At 48.0% G+C, this 20,487-nt stretch overlaps 1 protein-coding gene across 8 annotated transcripts in view; it reads right to left on the minus strand.

The window, feature by feature from the left end:
• Positions 1-20,487, minus strand: part of ARNT2 (aryl hydrocarbon receptor nuclear translocator 2) — a 192,400-nt gene that overhangs the window by 82,063 nt on the left and 89,850 nt on the right. For all 8 annotated transcript variants that reach the window (XM_077128517.1, XM_077128518.1, XM_077128516.1 and 5 more), the window contains one exon: positions 5,308-5,410. In XM_077128517.1, the coding sequence (XP_076984632.1) occupies positions 5,308-5,410 (103 nt within the window). The remainder of the gene's footprint in view (positions 1-5,307; positions 5,411-20,487) is intronic.

Consider the following 20,487-nt stretch of genomic DNA (forward strand, 5'->3'; position numbering starts at 1 on the left):
CTTCTCCTGCCAGTGACCTTCTCAGCACCCCAGGCTCTGGACACCACAATGTAGACTGCAGCCAGGCTGTGGCCAGCGCATGGCATGTTTACTCTTCACATGGATTTCCACAACCAAACACACGACAAGTAACATCCTTGATGTCTCAATGTTCAATGCAAAAACACAAGAGTCAACCTTACTCTGAGACCTTGGACAGCTGCCAGCACTAGTGTGGCTTTCCCAGCAGGATCAATCCATGATCCTGCTGTCCAGGGACGTTGGCATGATTCACTGCCCTTTACTGGTAAACTACATTCCGTGTCTTGTGGAAACCAAGATGTCATGTGCTGCCTTAGTTTGAGGAGAAGGTCATGCTCTCAGCAGATGGCAGGGCTGACCACCTCAGATGTAAAGCTGGGCAGCAGGGGCCTGGTACCACAAAGCCACCTGGAGCACGTCCCCTGCAGTGCGAACAGGGCAAAGAGGGGACTCCCTGAATCTAGAGAACGGGATGGTGATAATGGCCCTAATGACATTTAAACAGGTTACTAATAGAAAGGGTACACTACGACGCTGCCAGTAAGCTTACTAATAAGGGAACTGCTTGGATGGTGCAATTAAATTTTCACATTGCTGGTGCTGTACCGGATGCCCCCATGCCAGGATGGGTTTTTCCTCTATGCACTAGAGCACCTGGTCCTTCCTATGTTAACTGATGGCGCTTTACCCCTGGGGGAAGGCTGATCCATTTGAATCCCGCTGCCCTGCTCCTGGTGCAGCTGAGTAGATGGACAGACTGTGTGGATGTTTAGTCCTAAGTCAATGGAGGTGTCCATGAAATCTGTCACTCCAAAATCATCCTGTGACCTGTGGCAGAGGATGAAGGAGTTTTCCTATGTGTCTTCTGGGAAAATTCCAGATGTCCAACCTGGAGAGGAGCAGACTCAAAAGAAAGGGCAGGCATACTCAAACCCGTAAGGGGTACTTCTTGTTAAATAATTAATAATAATAATAATAAACCAAAATTCTCTGCTGGCTGAGGGCCCAGCTAGAGGTTAGACAGCCAGGTCCCACCTTGGCACAGGCAACCTTGGTGACCTGGGGGCAGGTTAACAGTCTATAGATCAATAGATTTCATTTTAAAGCAAGAATACTTGCCTTAAAAGATCATTTCGAATTTGTGATAATAGCCCTTATTTTAAAGCATCTATTGGTTGGAACTCATAGTACCCTGCAGACGATCAAGCACACATCACGGTTCCAGCAGCAAATGGCTGGATGAAAATGACCGTTGTGAAGGGCTCGAATGAGCCTGCTCTGAGACCCCAAGCATCGAGGGTGTTAGGGAGCCTGGCAGAGAATAGGAGGTTGAACAGTGCAGGACAAGTATAGGGGCTGCATCAAGATACGTGCTGCATGGAACATGTGGACTGGTTTTCTGTTGTTGAGGCCCCCTGTGACCTCCTCACCTCTCTGTGTAGCCCTTACCCTCATGGCCTTGCTTCCATGAGTTGACCGTACTAGGAAGGCACTTGCTGACCTGAAGCCATCACCTGTGGGAAGGCTGAAGGTTTTGGCATAAGCCCCTCACCAGGAAAGGTGCTCCAACAGAGTCATGGGGAATGTGGGTCAGGGATGGCAGGGACAAACTTCGTTCCCGGGGGAGGCTGAGGCTCTGTCTGCCTTGCTCACCTGCCCGGTTCTCCCTCTGTAGTTGAGAGATGGTTCTCTGTCCTTTTCTTTGGATCCATTAGTAGAATTTGGCAGTTGATCACTCCTTCCTCCTTGAAACTCCCTTCACACTCTTGTCCTCCCACTCTCTTTGCTGCTCCTTCTCAACCTCCTTTGCTGGTTCTTTCTTATCTCGCCAATGCAAGAGGGCCCCAGGGCTCAGTCCTTTGACCTCTTCTCTACCTACACACACTTTCCAAGTGAGCTCATGTGGTCTCAAGGCTTTAGGTACCATCTCTATAACGTCAGTCATCAAGTCCATAGCTTCAGCCCAACTTCTCCCTTGAGTCCCAGAATTATGTGCCAACGGTCTATTCAGGGTCTCCACTAGATGTCTGCTGGCTCTATCTTTGAAACATATTCAAAATCAGAGCTATTTTTATCATCATCACATTCCCATGTTTCTTATCTGGATTGTTTCAATTGCCTCAACTCTACCCTTGTTCTCTATGATGGTTACTTTGTTTCAATTGCCTCCTCAACCCTACCCTTGTTCTCTATGATGGTTACTTTGTTTCAATTGCCTCAACTCTACCCTTGTTCTCTATGATGGTTACTTTCTTGTGTCAACTTGGCTAGGTACCGTGTCCAGTTGTTTGGTCAAGCACTGAGCTGCTTGCTACTGTGCGGTCTTTCTAGATAGGATTCACATCTAGTACCAGTTGACCCGTCAACAAAGGATGTGGGGAGTCTCCTCAACCAATCCGAAAGCCAGATTGGAGGATTTCAGAGGTCACAAGAGGAATTCAGATGCAACTTCAGCACTGACCTTGCTGGAACTTACAGCGGGCCAGCTTCCCCTGGGGAATTCAGATCGAGGACTTTGGCTTCACCTCTGTCAGTGTTTCCAGCTTGCAGCATTCCCCATGGCGTTTGGACTTGGCAGCCCCTGTGGTTGTGTGTGCTAATTTCTTATAATAAATCCCTTAACATATTTCTTGATGATTCTGCTTCTCCAGAAAACCCTGACTAGAACATTCTCCTCCACCTCATCTGCCCCAGTTCATGCCTCTTATGAAGTCCAAGTAGAATTTTAAAATAGAATTCAGAATATGTCGCTGCTATGATCAAACTCCATGGCATCCCATGTCATTTGGGGGTGAAAGCAAAGTCTCAGAAGCACCATGGGATTTGGTATCTGCTACTTCTCTACCTCGTTTCTTACCACCCTTCTCTCATTCCACCCATGTTCACTTGGCTCTTGTGAGCGTAACCTCCCTGAGGTAACCTGCATGTGCCAAGGACAGCCCTGCCTCAGGGCCTTTGCATTTGCTCTTCCCTCTACCTCATGTTACCTTCCTCTAGATATTCCCACAACCCATTTGCTCACTTCCTTCAGGTCTGTACCCAAATGTCACCTTATCATTGAGATTCTCCCTTAGTTACCCTATATAACATATAAATAACCACCCCCTGCTACTTCCTACTCCTTCTAAATTGCTTTTCTCCAGAGCAGTTCACACTCTCTGACAAATATATATTTGCTTCATATTTTGTCTACAGTGGATCTCTCTTACTAAAATGAAGTTCCATCAAGGCAGAGATTTCATTGGCTTTCTTAACTTCCCAGCATCTTGAAGAGTGCCTGGCACAAGTAAGCCCTCAAGATAATTTGCTGATGAATGAATGAGAGGCTTCACCATCCCTCTGGGGCCACAGGGTCAAAAGCACAGGATTATCTGAACTGGCATTGAGGATTCAAAATCCTCGCTCTCCCTTCTTTGGGGACATGGCTAAACTCTCCCAATTACTCCAAAGTCCAGTCACTCCTGCATTTCTTCAACAACCACAAATTCCCCAACTATGTACAGAACACTGCTAGATGCTGTGGGAGGCTTAAAGAAGCACAAATCATAGCTTCTATCCTCAAGGCAATAATAATTTACGGGTGGAGCTAATCAACAATTTAATGATTAAAGACCAATTAAAAAAGCATGCGTTGTCTCCCAGGGATGAGCCTGGCCCTGGCACTGTGGGATCAACAATGCCATCCTGAACAAAACAGGGAAAAGAAGTGTAAAAAAAAGATTTCAGTGGCTGAGAGAGTTCAAATAGGGTCAAGAGGCTACTCTGGAGGTCACTCTTATGCAAGCTTCAGTTAGACATTGCTACCTACCTAAATTTGCCAACCCCCAACCTAAACCATTCCAGCCAATCCTAAAGAACACCTAGGGCAATATATAAGATTCTACAAAGGTTGTTTGCACTAGGGTAACTTTTCAGAAACCTACAACATCCAGATGGGTCCCTGGACCAGATAAGTCCTGAAATGCAGAGGGGACAGCCTCTCTAGAACATCTAGTTCCATCCTCCTATCACATATTGCCAACAGCCCCTTCCAACATGAAAAAGTTAGAATGGGCATAGCACAAATACCCCTCGAAAGTGGGAGAAAGATCAAAGGTGATGATGGAGTTATACAGAGTGGGTAGGGTTTAACAAACGAGTATAATTGCTGAATCATTACACTGATATTTCGCAGTCTCCAGGTTCTTAGAGCAAGTAGAAGTAAAAACCTAAAATTGTGGAATTGTAACCCATACCCAACTCCGAAATCTATTCTACAACTGATTGTGATATGCCTTGAAATTTATTGCTTTTTTTGCATTTATGCTATTTTTCACGAAACAAAGTAAAAAACCAACAAAAAGAATTGCGTTTTGTAGGATGTTGGTTTGAAGACTGATTTCAAGATCTTTTTTGGTAATTTAAATATGTCAAGTGTGCGAGAAGTGTTTTCGTTAACGAAAATGAGAGTACTTTTCCCCTAAAGTAAAATAACTGATTGTTGCAGAATGAGAAACAGGAATGTGTGGGACAAAGCGGATAGATATAAAAAGCTACAGAAGTCTTGCTGGAGGTGAATTTTATCGGTTGTGGTTGAGGTTGGCTAAGATTTTATAGATTAATAAAATTTTTAATAGTTTTCTTATCAGATATATCTTCATGCAAAACAAGAATCTGGTTTTCACTCTGTTACAATGACAATGTTTCCTTGGATTATTTGTTTGCTCTTAGTGAGAAGCTATAAACGATTCTTAACCATTTGAGTAATCTGCTTAGATGACAAAGGTTCTCCCTTATCAGACCCTTATACTTACTGAGATATATGTTGACCATCCCCTTCCTTATTTTAGACAATGCCTCCTCTCTCGAAAAAAAATTCTTTTTATAACCACATTAACGCCTTTATTTACTTTCAGACATTTATGTCACGTTGATTAAATAAAGAGAACAAAAAGAAATTCATGCATGGTCACAGGGAAATACACGCATAACTGTGAACTTGGCCTGGGGAGGTGGGATGTGAGAAGGGCCTTGACAAATGGGTAGAAAGGAGGAAGACACAGTGGGGAGGGGACAACCTAGGAATGCACAGAAAATGGTGAGGGATCAGACAAGGCGATGCAGGGGTGAGGAGCCTTTTCCAAGAGAGACCAGGAGTTCGTGTTCATACGCTGCGGCCAAGAAGATGCAAGTCAGTGAAACCAAGTCTGCGTGGTGCCGTCTTCGCAGAGCTGGCTGAGGCTGCCAACTGCAGACCCTAAAGGGGAAAACCAGCCTCGCCCCTGAGCCCCGTTCACCCGAACAGACCTCATCCTGCAGATGAAGGATCTCCGCGACCCCATACACATCCTCATGGACGACTGCTGCCCTTCCTTCTTGACCGTTCCAGTCTTGAGGTCCAAGATCCGACCTACGAGAGAGAGAGAGAGAGGAGATGCTCAAAACCCTCTGCCTTTGCCTGGGGACGGAGTGCGGGGAGGGCTTTCTCCAAATGTTCTGCTAATGAAGATAAGCAGAATTACAGACATTGTTTGTTTCTTGGGATTCTCGACATTCTTTGGCAGGAAATACACGAAGGGATGAAATTCATACAATTCAAAATCCCTTGTTTTCTTCAGAGCAGTCTACGCTAGTCTGTGCTTTGCCAGATTCCAATGCCTCGAGTCACTCCAATTTGGCTCTATCCCCCTCCTTCATTGAAGACAGCTTTTGCCAAAGTCGCCAACTTCCTAAATGCTCAATTCAAAACGCGTTCTTTTCTTTCTCTTATCTGACTACTTTGTTATCTTGACACTGCTGCACATTGATTCTTTCTCAAAAACCTCTGTTCTTGGGTTCTAACACACTGCTCTCCACACATTTGTCCTGTCTGCCTCTTAACTGCTAGACTTCCTTCAGATGCTCCAGCCTCAGCCACCATCTCTTCTTGTCCTTCATGCCCCATACACGACTTTATCCTCGCCAAGATTTTAATGGTCACATCCGTATGCAAATGATCCTAAAGTTACACTTCCATCCCTAATTTCTCCCTCTCCTGAGCTCCACGTTTACACCACCAGCAGCTGAGTCTATAATCCAAAGGCAGCAGCACTCTCCTCCCCATAACACCCAAATACCAGCAAGAGCGTCACTCTTAATAGAGATGTCATCTCCTAGTCCCGCCTCTCCCTCGCCGCCTTCAGACAGCCTGTCCGTCTGCCCACCTCCTCTGTTACAATTCGCTTTCTCCTCATTATCACTCAGTGGACACTGCAAAGACTCCCTCTTTAGCTTCTGACCTTCAGCATCCTTTCTTTGCCGTCCACCTGGTGGTGATTCACAGCACGTATCTAATCCTTCTGCCTACAACTTCACTGCTGATGGGACTGCCTTCCAAAGTCCATGAGTTGTGGCCCCGGCCTGCCTCTCCGATTCATTTCCTGTCACTCTCACATCTCACATGCTATGCCCGTCTTGGTGAATAGAAACTTAATAGGAAGCCAGTATTAGGCATATTAAAACAAGTTCAAAATAACAGGTGAAATTAATTTCAATGACATTTATAAAATACTGCATTCCAATATGCATCAATGGGCATGATTATTAACGAGATCTTTTACATTTTTTTTCTCATACTAAGTCTTTGAGATCGGTGTGCATTCTGCACTTAGAGTGCAAACCAGTCTGGACTAGACCCACTACTGGTGCTCATGTCACACACGGCCCGGGGATTCTGTGTGGCAGAGAGGGCGGCGCTAGATGCAGCCTCATAGAACCACTCGGCGTGCGACCCGACCTGAACCTTGTGCCCTGTGTCCTTGCACACTTGCAGAAACAGTCCCCTTTCCCAGAAATTCTCATTTTATCCCACATGAGCGGTCCTCTGTGGAACTGCTACTCACGAGGGAGAGTGCACACGTCACAACCCCTGGAAGGCTTTTCTAGGTTTTCAAACAAAGTTTCCTGTCCTTTTCTTCACTCAGTCATCATTCACTCATTCGTTCAATATTTATCAAGTGGTTTCAACGTGCAAGGCATCTCAGAAGTCCCGGAGGTGCAAATTGTGCAAGGTCAGCTCTCCCATCAGGTCTAGTGCAGAAAATAGACAACACTACTAGAATAGTTAGCACAGTGCACTCTGATGGTTTAATAAAAGCCCATTTACTTTGTTTCTTGAACTCTACACCTTGAAGGGAAGAATCAAGTTGAAAACAATTTTGTACCCCAGCCCCCACACCACAAAGCCTTGACTCAGTGCAAACGTTAGTCAAAATGGATTGCTTTTACCCATCCACAAAGGACTGTGCGGTAAAGCTGGCATTAAGTAACACACCAGTATAAATGGATCTTGACCCTTTATTTCCCTGTGCCGACATCAAAACACGTCCAACTTACCTGCATCCATGACCCGCCTTGCCTCCTGCCCCATCTCCAAGGAAGAAGAGGAAAACATCAGTGTGTTACTCTCTCCCAGCAGCTAGTCCCTTGCCCCATACCCCCCACTATTTCCAACATCTCCCCTCTCTACTGTCTATTCTAGTACTTAAATATCATCAACTCTCTCTCATCACAGGGGAAAAAACAGAAACAAAAACTTTCTTCGACCGTCAAGTTCCTGCCCTCTCTCTCCATCTGCGACCGGAGCTGTGTCCACGCTCATCGTCTCCACCTCCTGCCTCCGTCACCAGCTCAAGTCACCACAGGCCACCTTTAGACACAACAGCTCCACTCATCTGCTCTGGCCCTAGTGCAAGCCTCGCTTTGTCTCCAAATTTAATTCACTCCCTCCAAGCCCTCTCGTCCTTTGACACTCCCTCCCTCCTGGAAAACTCTCTCCCCGGGATTCTTTCTTCTGCTTTTTCTCCGCTGGTTCTCAGCCACAGTGGCATCTCCTCTTCCTCAGTGCAACCCCTCAGCATTGGCATTCCCAGGGCTGGGGCCTGGAGCTTTCTCTCTCACTCCCCACCGGGAACCCCAGTGACTCCTTCGTCCCCATCAGCTCCCCGACACATTGAGAATACCAAGATTCCACCTCCATCCAGACCTCTCTTGGGAAGCATAAACGTGTCCAATCGTCTCTCGGCATCTCACAGACAGAATATGTTCCACATGTCAAAACCAAATTTGTCTTCCTGTCCAATGCTGTTCTGTCCACCTCAGCCACTGGTGCTACCGCTAATCAGTTGTTTGAGTAAGAAATCTGGTAGTTAAGAGCGTGGGCTCTGGAGGCTCGCTGCCTGATTTTAAATCCTGCCTCGCTCACTTACTGTGTGATCCTGGGCAAGGGACTTAACAGCTCTCTGCTTCAGTTTCTTCGCCTATAAAATGAGGATACTAGTACTTTCCTCATATGGCTGTGAGGATCCGATGAGTTAATATCATGAGCTGCTCAGAACTGTCCTGGCTCATGGAAAGTGCTCTTCAAAAGCTTGCTACATACAGAGTACGAAAAGCTCACTACAACCTCAGATCAATCAGTCACGAATGTTCTATCATTTCCACCTTCCATCTGTCTCTGGCCTGCCCACCCCTTCGGCCTACACTGCTACTACCTTGAATCTGTCTTCCTCGCGCGCTTCTCAGGAGACCACCACAGCACCCGTGGGTCTGCCTCCTAAGCCCTCTTCAGTCCTCACTTGGCACTGCTGCCAGAATTCTGCATTTAAAACGCAAAAATGTTTTAGTGTTACCTGCATGGTCCCAGGCACTCAGCCTCGCTTAGCCAGATTTCTCTTTTCTGTAAATGGTGGAGGAAGACCTTACTCTCAGGGTTACTGTGATATGACACAGGAATGTGCAATTTACACACAGAAGGCATGCAATAAACATGAGTATCCCGGTAGCCCGGCAGGTACAAAGACAAATGATCATGTCACAGCCCGCTCTGAAAACCTTTCACTTGCCCCACTGTTGGCTTCCAACTCAACCACAGTCCTGTAACCCGGGGTAAAAGTCCTTCCCAGCCCAGGCCTCTGTGTGCCACGACAGGTTCCCCTACCACCCTGTCCTGCGGGTCACCCACTCCCCATCGCTCCAGCCACACGGAAGTCCCTGCCCCGGCGTGAGTGGGCAGGGGGCTACCCCGGCAGCGCCCTCTGCTTTGGACAGGCCCCTGCCTCTGGCCTGACTAACTCCTGTTTATCTACAGCTTGGTCAATGTGTCACCTCTCCCTCCTTCAACAAATAAGGCAGACGCTGAGGTAGGCACAACACACACAATAGTGAATTAAACAGGCAAAGACCCTCATATGACAGCGGGCGAGAGAGAAAACAAAAGGCCTAGGAGACTGAATAGGGTTGGCTAGGATTGGACTGACTAGGACACACTACCAAGTGGAGGTAAGTGCCATGGCCCAAAACGCAGCAGACGAAGTGGCCCTCTGCAACAGTGAAGGTGTATGGGTTTCTGTCACTTTAGGTTCAAAGGACCTTTAAGAAGACACCTTCCCCAAGTCACACCACGGCTCCTAAAGAAGAGGTCACCTCCCTCTTGTATACTCCGGCAGCACCCTGTGTTCCCCTTTCACCTGTTCTGCCACCCTGTTCTAGAGCTCTCCGGCACTCGCGCTCTAGGACCACCATACCAGCTCTCAGCGGCAGCACCTATTACCGCAGGCGGCACATGGCAGGTCCCTGCACCCAAGGGCAGGGGCTCAGAGGGGAGCCCAGCACTCTACACACACCAGCAATCGCTATCGAGTCTAAGCCAACTTTGCCTCCTTTAAGCAGGATGTGTACCCCCGAATTCCACTCAACTGAGAGGCTGGATCTCAGTCTTTCGGGAGCCCTGGCAGGGCCGAAGCGGAGGGTCTCTGGGCGTTTGCCCACTCTGTGCCTTCGGCCGCTGCCCGGTTTGACACCTGTCTGTCTCACTCACAGACGTCTCCTTTTGTAACGGCTGTTTGAGTGTAAATTGTCACTTGTGTTATCAGCTACCAAATGGCAAATGGTTTCAGCTGTGAAGCAGGCCAGCCTGCGAGTCTGTCAGATTCCAGAGTGTGCTCTGAAAATAAATCACAGCTGCAGAGCACATGAGCCGAGTGGAACATGAGGAAACGAGAAAACACATTTCCATGATCTGCTGTCATGACCCTGAGAGACAGCGGCTTTGACGTTTATTTCTGTGTGTGATTCTCTGGTTTCTTTAGGCACAACGAACCCCCTTTCCGGGCTCCTCTAATTTTATGCCCTAGGTGTGTTCTTGAGAAGTTGTGTATAAACTGGATTTTTGACTAACTGAACAGCTGGGAGCTGTATGAAGGCACGTAGCCATTCCCTGGCGCTGAGCTGCAAGCCCCGCTGTGATGGGGTGTGGCTCACTCCTGGAACCACGGTTGACCAGCATGTTGAGCCTGCTCCCGATGAGGAGTTTTGCAGGAAAAACAGAGCTGCAGAACTCTCTCCTTCCCCACCTACAAACCCACCTGCCACCATGCCCCCTGCTTCCTCTGGCCTCCTGTCCAGCCTACGAGCCTTTCGCCTAGATCCCATTTCCCACTGGACCATGAACCATCAGATCCCCGAGTGCAGATGTGAATCTCAATCAACAAAGGAAAATCCTAAGGAAATGGGGGGCAGGTGGGACCAGCGTTGAGACTGGACAGTTCAAGCCTTAGGAGACCCCAACGTAGGGCACAAGAAAATAATTCTGAGAGGTGCTGTGGTCTAACCTCTGCCAACGCCAGGTTCCTTTCAAAGACACTGTTACCAGATCACTTTCTGGCCTTCACTTACACACGGCAAATGCTGGGGGGCTCATTACTTTGCAAGCCAGGACAACTGGGCAGCTCAGAGGGTACAAAAGCTGTTTCCTATCAGAGTCAAAATGTGTCTCTCTAGAACACCCCCCCCACCCCAGCAGCTCTAGTTCTTCTCTGAAGAGCTGTATGGAGAACTTCTACTTTCTTCTCTGCAGGATTCTTACCGTTCAGTATTATGAAGCCAATTAAGTTATAAGGAATCCCTTCCCCTAAGTCTCCCCTTTAAAATTTCCATGAAACCTCGTTCCTCCTTTTTAAAACAATGTGGTCTCTAGGCTACCCGTCACACCAGCCACTGCTCCTCACCGCCTCCACCTCTTCTCCTACCACCCTCAGGGGTGGGACCGTCCGTGCCTCTGCTCTTTCCCATCCCTCCAGGAGACAGACAGAATAAGGGGCCATGGCACAGGGCTTCACGGTTCACCAAGTATACTCACTGACATTAGCTTATTCAAGCCTCACAGCAGTCTTGGGAACTAGGTACTGATGGAATTCCCATTTCACAGATGTGGAAACTGAGGCTCGGAAAGCTGAAGTGAATTCTGCCAGATTAAGCAGTTAGCAAATAAGGGAGCAGCTATGCCCACCGGGTGTCCTTAGTCCAAGGCCCGCACTTTGCTCCCCACCCCCATCGTGCAGCCCTTTCCTTCCTGCACTCTGTCAGGAAGAGTCATCCCAACATGGCAGACAGAGCAGTGGAATCTGGGGCCAACTCAGGGAAACTTGTTCCTCTTTGGTCCCCTCAAAGAGCTAGAAACCATGATGCATCTGATCTGTCTCCAAGCAAAATCTGAGATGTCATCCCAACAGCATCCTGAGTACTTAGCCATATTCACTGTCTGTCCCTGCCCTAAACCCTCACGTCTCATCAGATCGTATGGCAAACCCCAAGTGGGTTCTCCCCTTAAGAGTGGGGCCAAAAGTCACATGAGGGAAGAGGGAGCTGCTCCCGAAAAATGATCTGCCTGACGATGCTGCCAAATGGCCTCTGCCCGAGGTTCCCATCCCCGAGGGCAGGCAGCTCTGTGGCCGAGCCTCTCTCCGGGACACTGGGACAGGAGGGCTCAAGTTACACAATGGCTGGCTTTGGTGAAAAGGCTCCATCAATCCTTCAGCACCCCCAGAAACTGCAGAAGCAGTTGCAGCCCAGCTATCCGTGAACCCTTTAGTGGACCCTCTCAAAGTGAGATGGGCAGGAAGGCCTGCAGAGACAGCTCTGTCACGTGGGACTCTGGGCAGGGCACTTAATTCCCTACATCTTTAGTGGACCCTCTCAAAGTGAGATGGGCAGGAAGGCCTGCAGAGACAGCTCTGTCACGCGTGAGCCGTGGGACTCTGGGCAGGGCACTTAATTCCCTACATCTTTAGTGGACCCTCTCAAAGTGAGATGGGCAGGAAGGCCTGCAGAGACAGCTCTGTCACGCGTGAGCCGTGGGACTCTGGGCAGGGCACTTAATTCCCTACATCTTTAGTGGACCCTCTCAAAGTGAGATGGGCAGGAAGGCCTGCAGAGACAGCTCTGTCACGTGGGACTCTGGGCAGGGCACTTAATTCCCTATATCTCAGTTTCTTTGACTGGAAAATGGGATTGTACAGACCTACTTGGAAGGGTTATATAAGGATTTGAAGATTTATTTGTAGGAGCTCAGTTACACCCTCTTGAGGTGTAGAGTGTTAGTGGTCCGGCAAGCTCCAGCAGGAACTTTAGAGTCTGGGAAGGACAGTCTCCTAGAGCAGAGAGGCTCAGGCCAGGAGGTTTCATCTCCAGAAGGGGTGGCCATCAAGGCCAGCCCCTGCCCCTGCCTCGCCAAGGAGAGAGGGCACAGCATCTTGGCCATCTCGAGAATAAAGCTAGAACTGAACCTCAGGCTAAGAGGCTGAAGGACTAAAGTAGTCTCTTTAGAAAACTCAAATACACACACACACACACACTGTGGTAGTTAGATCCAGCTGTCAACTTGGCCAGGTGAAGGCACCTAGTTCCGTTGCTGCAGACATAAGCCAATGGTACGTGAACCTCATCTGTTGCTGATTACATCTGCAGTCGGCTAGGAGGCGTGCCTGCTGCAATGAATGATGTTTGACTTAATTGGCTGGTGCTTAAACGAGAGACTCAACGTAGCACAGCCCAAGCAGCTCAGCACAGCTCATCTCAGCACTCGCAGCCCAGCCCAGGCCTTTGGAGATGCAGAAAGAAATCACCCCGGGGAAAGTTGTTGGAACTCAGGGGCCTGGAGAGAAGGCCAGCAGAGATTACCCTGTGTCTTCCCACGTAAGAAAGAACCTCAGTTGGAAGTTAGCTGCCTTTCCTCTGAAGAACTAATGAAATAAATGACCTTTTATTGAAAGCCAATCCGTTTCTGGTGTGTTGCATTCCGGCAGCTAGCAAACTAAAACACACACACACGAAATAGAAGTCCCAAATAATCTTCCTCTCCAGAGAAAAACAGTTAGCATTTTGGCATATTTCCTGTCATCTTTTACCATGAACGCCTGCTCTTTACTTTCATTAACTGAGGCCTCATGATATACATTTCATAAACTTATGTCACTTAACATTAATTCATAAGGATTTTATAATACACATCATTTTAAAGGTTCTGTAACATTACTTCAAGTAGGTAATTTACTGTTAGACATTTAAGTTGTTTTCCAGGTTTTCCTGAGAGCAAATAATGCTGTGGCAAATATCTATGCTAAAAAAAAGAACCCCCATCAACATAGGACAGATTCCTAAAAATGGAATATTTTTAAGGCTGTTAATACCAAAGCCCCGTCTATCTTTAAAACTCATGTGAGCAAAAAATATGGATAAGAAATAATCAAATAATAGGGGGAACAAAGGTTAAAATAAATTGAGTAGATGGAAATATTAATGGTCAATGAGAGGGAGTGGTAAGGGACACGGCATGTATGAGTTTTCTCTTTTTTCTTTCTTTTGCTGGAGAGATGCAGATGTTCAAAAATATGATCATGGTGGTAAATACACAACTACACAATGATATTGTGAACCACTGACTGTAACCAGGCTAAGAATGTCTGCATGTCAAGAATGGTTGTATGTTTTGTTTGTTGTTTACAATAAAAATTGTAACGGGAGTTACAATTCTTATGGGAGTAAGAATTATGACTCATCTTAAGGTTTTTAACTATTAGTTTTCTAAATTAAACAAGAGCCAGGGTCAGCAAACAATGGCCTGAGGCCCAAATCTACACTTCTGCCTGTTTGTGTACATAGAGTTTTACTGGCACGGAGCCGCAGCCATTGTGGATGCATTGGCCACGCCTGCTTTCACCCCCAAATGGCAGAGCTGCGTAGCTGTGGGGAAGCAGCCGGCTCACAAAGTTTCAATTATTTACTCTCTGGCCCTCTGTAAAAAAAAAAAGCACACACACAGACTCCTGCTTTAGAAGAAGGATTACAGAGATTCCAACAGTGCAGCAGCGTTTTCGATGGAAGAGGGCCCGTCCTTCATTTGTTTCAGTAAACTGATTTTTAAGTATTATTATGGGCAGTAGTAACTTTTCAAAAGAGAGGAATCAGAAGTTTGTTTTGGATAAGATCACAAAAGAAGGCTTTGTGCACATAAAAATGCTCCCTAGGCTACAACAGAAATGTTATTTTCATCAAAAGAATCCTTAAGAAAACTGCAAACATCTTATCTTGGTTAAAAAAAAAAAAAAAGGAGGACAACCAAGATAGCAATGCGAAAAACAAGGAAAGACAGATTAGCTGCAAGAGCAAAGCGATGACTCCATGATGGACAATATTTGATTTGGTTCCAAAAATGTGTGGCACCCTGCAATGGGGATCCGGAGGCTGGAAGGGGCGTCAGCTGCTGTTCCAGTGACAGTGTGTTCTCATCCTCAAAAGGCTGACCCCAGCCACTGCAGCAGCTGTGCACACAGGAACAAATCCCCCGACCCCCAATGCTGGAATCTAAGCAGTGCGCGTGGGGCTTGCTCCCAAAAAACAAGCTACCTCCAGCAGACCTGGGAAAGAAGAGGTTCTGCAGCTAAATGCAGACACCTTTCCCTCATAGTCCATCATCTTTGGCAGGTGTTTGGGAATAGCTGCGAGCACAGTTCACCAATCCACAAGTGGAAGCCAAGGCATTTTCTTCCCATGCCTGGGAGGGGGGGGGGCTCTGTTTGGACAGGAGAAGTGTGAAAAGCCACCTGTTCTTCTATCTGCCCAGCATCCCCCACCATGTCCCATGGCCATGCTTTTTTCAGAAATAGCTCTCATGATGCTCCTTTATGATGCAAGTTAAAAGGAGCTGCCATCTTCTCACCAGACCCCACCTCCCCAGCCCCAGGGAATACTTGAGGACAGGCCCCTGGCACAAGCTGGGCCAATCATCGTATCTCAGCCAACCCCTGTCCAAGGGGCCCAAGACTGGGGACATGACCCAGTCTGCCCATTCAGAATCCTCAGCAGGCAAAATGTAACCTCTTCACCTATTGTCCCCTTTTTCTCTTAAATCAGAGCCTGGGGAGGTCGAGTTTGAGAAGGTCCTGGAAGAGCTGTAGAAAGTTGAGAGACACAATGACAAAGGGTTGCCAACCTAGAAACAGGCAGAAACTGGTGGGAGATCCGACAAGGTGAGCTAGGAGTGAGGAGGCCTTTCCAGGGCAGACCACGGAGTCTGTGTGCTCAGTCACTGGGGCGAGGCCAGGCCCCAGGAGTGAATCCAGCCACCATGATTCCAGTTTCATGGATACTGGGTCTAAGAGGACAACACTGACTCAAAGAAAGCAGTGAACACCTACCAGTGCTCAGGACTTTGGTGCCAGTACATTTCCTCTTCTCATACCTAAACTACTTTGACTTTCAGTTTTGGTCATTTGCAACCAGACTGCTCAGACAAATACAACGATGCCTTTGGCACAAAGGAGAAGGCCAAGGGATTAACTTTTTACCCACTGAGCACTTTACCAAGGACCAGGTATAGACATGTTTTACACACATTATTCTGATCAACTTACATAATAATCCTAGGAACTAGGTTACTGTAGTGTTCCAAGGTAGGCTGGGGAGGGAGCAGTAGGAGCCGTGGGCCCTGGAGGGAAAAATATTTTATCACTGATACTCCCAAGAATTGCTGGTGCACGGTGATAACTAAAGGCAGACTCAGTTTCGGTGGTTTTTATTATTGCTTTTTGAATTCTCTGTGGGTAACGCATCTCCTTATTGCCTACACCCCAGGAAGATACCCCCAACAATGCCCCCTCCTTGGTAACCCAGGTAGGTTGTGCTGTTCCCATGAGCAAGCTGAGCCCAGAGACGCAAATTAACTCACTCAAGGGCAGTTTCACAGCTGGCAAGTGGGGAGTCAGAATATGAACCACGGCTGCTGGGCTGGCTTGAAAGTATCAGGTACCCCAGAAAAGCCATGTTTTAATCCTGATCCAGTCTTACGGGGACAGTCATTTCTTTTCATTTTGATTCAGTATGACAGGGCAGACACTTTTGATTGGATTGTCTCCACAGAGATGTGACTCACCCAATTGTGGGTGTGACCTTTTGATTAGACGGAGATGTGACACCACTCATTCCTGGTGAGTCTTGATTAGTTTACTTGAATCCTTTAAAAGAGGAAACATTAGGGAGAAAAGACAAAAACCACAGAAATGACAGAAGCCTCAGAGCCGACAGAGAGAGCAGAAGGAGATGCTTGGGGGACAGCTGCTTCAGGGACAGAGACACAGATGTTTGGAGATGTTTGGAGCCTAGTAGACATTACCATGAGATGTTAAGCAAGTCAGAACCTAGACAGAGCCAAGGGAAGTCAAGAGATGAAAGTCAGCTCTGGAGAAGCCAAAGTGAGGAATCCCCGCAGGAACAGAGGCTGAAAGCAACGGAGCCCAGGAGCAAGGGACCAGCCGATGCCAGCCACGTGACTGTCCAGCTGACAGACGTGTTCCTGACCCATCTACCTTTCTTGAATTAAGGTATCTCTTCCTGGATGCCTTAGTTTGGACACTTTTATAGGCTTAAAACTGTAAAACTGTAACTTATTAAATTCTTCTTTCTAAAAGCAGTAACCATTCCAGTAAACTGCATTCTGGCAGCCTGTGAACGGACTTGGCTGCTTAAGTGCAATGTCCATCCGCTTTTAACAGCATCAGCTCCTCAAGTTGAAAATAAGATATTGCCCAACAAACAGAAGCAAACAGGCAATTAGGGGAGCAGGAGGTGGTCGATCTGCAGGGGAGATTACGTGTATATGATTGTTTCAGAGAATGAAATCTAAACTGGGAAAACTGGCTTTGTTTTTTTCCCCTTAATTCTTTTTGCACACTTATTTATTGCTTTTCAGTTTTTCCTTCTGATTTGGTAGAGATCTTTTAATTATTCTAGCCTATATCAGTCATTCCTGGGAGAATCAGGAAGCTGACTTGTGTGCCTACATGGGGCAGGCCTAGTTAGAGTCACCACGCATCCGGCTTTGCATGGGATGGTTTGGCTTTCGCCTACAGTATCAGAATAAATGTTAGTAGAGGCTCCTTTCACTCTCAAAATGCGCCCCCCCCCCCCCCCCCCCCCCCCCCGCATTTGGATGATAGATTAGATGAGGTGGCAGGAGAAGAGATCAGAGTGAGAGACGGATCCCACCCCAAGCAGGTTGAGAAATCTGGCCAGATTCAAGGCCACCTAACCCTGCCTATCTCTCATCTGAGCTCTCCTCTGTTCCTCAACAGGTCTGCATTTTGTCTTTAGAGGTACAAGGCAAGTCTCTAAGAGCCCCTCAGAGAAAACTGTGTGCCATCAACTCAGTATCTGGTTCCCAGGCAGAAAGGGAGGGACAGAGTCAGGTGTGTTCATGGGGTTGGTAAAGGATCATTCAAGTTCAGTCGGGGAGGCAACACTCAGGCAGAGTCAGAAAGCTCCGTTATTCCTGAGGGCCCCAAACAGAGTGGCTAGCCATACCTCATTCTGTTTTGGCCTGAACCATACCCGGGTGAATACATCACACCAGGAATACTACATGAGTCAAACTCAGATGCTCAGTGTGGCAAACACTTGGAGACCAATGTGGAATTGGGATCACAAAATGAACTGAATTAGAAAGTCCTTCTCTTTCCCATTCCCTTTTAAATCCTTGCTCTGAAAAGAAGGCCTTTCTCCTTACACTGTCCTCAGTGGGCAGTGCGTTTCAAACGTGCATCCAACCACTTACTGGCTGTGACTGGGCAAGTGACCCTGTCTTACCCCTCTCAGAATCCCTTGGAGCCCAGGAAGGCTGCTGCCCCGAACAAAATGGGACCTGTATTAGTTATCTATTACCTTGGATCAAATTACCATAAATGAAGCAACTTAAGACCGCACCCAACTATTAGCTCAGTTCTGTAGGGAAGAAGTCTAGGTGGGCTCAACTGGGTTCTCTGCTTAGGCTTCGTAAGCTCAAAGTCAAGGTGTCCAGTCGGGCTGGGTTCTCATCTGAGGGTTCCAGGGAAGAATCCATTTCCAGGACCATTCAAGTTGTTGGCAGAATCCAGTTCCTTGCAGCTACAGGACTGAGGTCCTTGTTTCCTTGCTGGCGGTGGGGGGCTGGGGGTTGCTCTCAGGAGGCCACTCACAGATCCTGGCCCATGGCCCCTTCCACCTTCAAAGCCAGCAGTGGTCTGTTAAATTCTTGTGCTTTAGTCTGACTTTCCCTCTGCCATCAGCCAGAGAATATGCTCTGCTTGTAAAGGGCTCGCCTGATTGGGTCAGGGCTTGCCAGATAATCTCCTTATGTTAGGGTCAATTGACTTAGAAGTTTACTTACATCTGCAAAAGCCCTTCACGACAGTTCAGTTGGACTGCACAACAAGAGGACGGGACCCTTTGGGAGCCTCTTTAGAATTCTGCCCACCACAGTCCCCGGCATTACGGCTACTTGGACGGAGGTCTTGCCTCCCGTCCATGAACATAGCAGACCACACGTTGAGTACCTCCGAGTCCCCCAGGCCAGGATGCCTTGCACAGAGTGAGTATTCAATAGCCCTGTTTTATATCATAACCTCCCACCGCAGAGGCTAAGCTCTCTTGACTGGAGGCTACATTACATATTCTTACACGTGGCCATCAGTGTTCCATGTGTCTTTCTCTTCTCTATTTTCTAAAGGATTCTTGAAGAGTCAGGACTAGGGCTTCTCTCCAAAGCACCTTTCCCCACCAAGCCTAACAAAGGCAGGGAAAGGCTGCTGACACCCAATGAATGGCAGGCCAGGTGTGTCCCCCTACCAGCTGACAACTGTTTAATCTACTGGGTACCTTGGCACTTGAGTCTGGAAGGGGGTTTTTTTAAGAAAGGACACAAGGTTTAATGCGGCAACAGCATGAAGCTTTCTTACCCAGCCTGAGTTACAGGCAACATTAAACTCTTCCCAGAAAGACCACGTGCTGGGTGGTGGTCTCCTATGTTCTCTACGATGCTCACGACTCAAACTGGGAGGGGAGAAAAGGGTGCTGGGTATGTGGTGAGTTCAGAAAGGAATGGACTAGAAAGGACAGGCTAGCTACCCCTCCCAGGTAGAAGCAGTTGGTTTTTCTCTAAGAGAATATTGTCAAAATTGGGTGCCTAGAAGCTCATGAGGATTCAGAAGCCAGGAGGGGAGCGAGCCTCTGTACCAGCTGTCATTCAACAGAACTATCAGGTGCAAAGCTAACGGTTTAGGGGGAAAGAAGTTTCCACTTGACTATAAAACCAACTCAACCGAGGTGTGGAGAAGAAGTCTGGACAAATTACAAGGCAGTCCAGAGCAGAAGAGGTGCTTCCTCTCACAGGAGGAAAGGGGGTTATCAGGAAAATAGTTGTGCAACAGGGGATTGAAAGAACTGGAGGTCCAGAGAGGCCCAGCGGGAGGGAACGGGGCCCTGGATCAAGGGATCAGGGCGTGGCACTGGGAGGATGGAGGGGGGAGTCTGAGAATGGGCAAAGTCCTGTGTGGCCGGAGGGGAGAGTGCCTGGGGAGGCGGGCTGGTCCATCCTAAGGGTCTGGTGCTGGCAGGCATGAGCAAAAACAAACAGGGGATTCAAGCCTTCAGGGCTGCTCCTCCGCCTCTCACACGGAGGCCAGGAAGCCAGAGATTCCAGTGTCTGAGAAACAGGCTTCCGGCAGGTCCACCCACCTCTAGATGAGGTTGGCAAGAAGGTATCGAGTGTACTTTGCGAAGTCCCTGTCATATTGTAACGCCACAGCTTCCACCTCCTCAGAACTGGCTGTGGGGATTCATACGATTTGCATTTTAAACGTAAGAATATCAATCATTTAGATTGCAGAAGCAAACACTTGCAAGATTAACCTTAATTTACAGCACTGTCCATATCTGATGCTCAGGGAAGCAGCAACACGCTCCCTTGGGGACGGAGGTGCCAGCTCTGCGGGGTGAGGGTGGTACGCGCCGGGAAGCAGTGAAACGTTAGCACTAGTGATAATGTTCATGGAGCAGAACCAGTGCTCCTGGCCGACCCGGTGGACTGTTTTCAGGTAGGAGTCATAGGTTTATGGGGTGCCCTCCCCCCACTGGGGCCCTTCTGCGGGGCTTTGGGTTAGGGTTCCAGCCTGTGACCCTGGAATGAACACGAAGCAAAAAAGCTCACAGGGCCCACCGATGAGGCTGCCAAAAAGGGGCTGGGCACCGTGACGACAGCCCCATACCGCAGACATTGAGAACGTGCCACTCTGCCAGGCAGCCTGGTCTGGGTGTCACTCCTTTCCTCTCCCCTCCCCACCATCTGGGGGAGGTGCTAATGAG

Source organism: Tamandua tetradactyla, chromosome 14 (genome assembly GCF_023851605.1).
Source record: "Tamandua tetradactyla isolate mTamTet1 chromosome 14, mTamTet1.pri, whole genome shotgun sequence".
Classification (NCBI taxonomy): domain Eukaryota; kingdom Metazoa; phylum Chordata; class Mammalia; order Pilosa; family Myrmecophagidae; genus Tamandua; species Tamandua tetradactyla.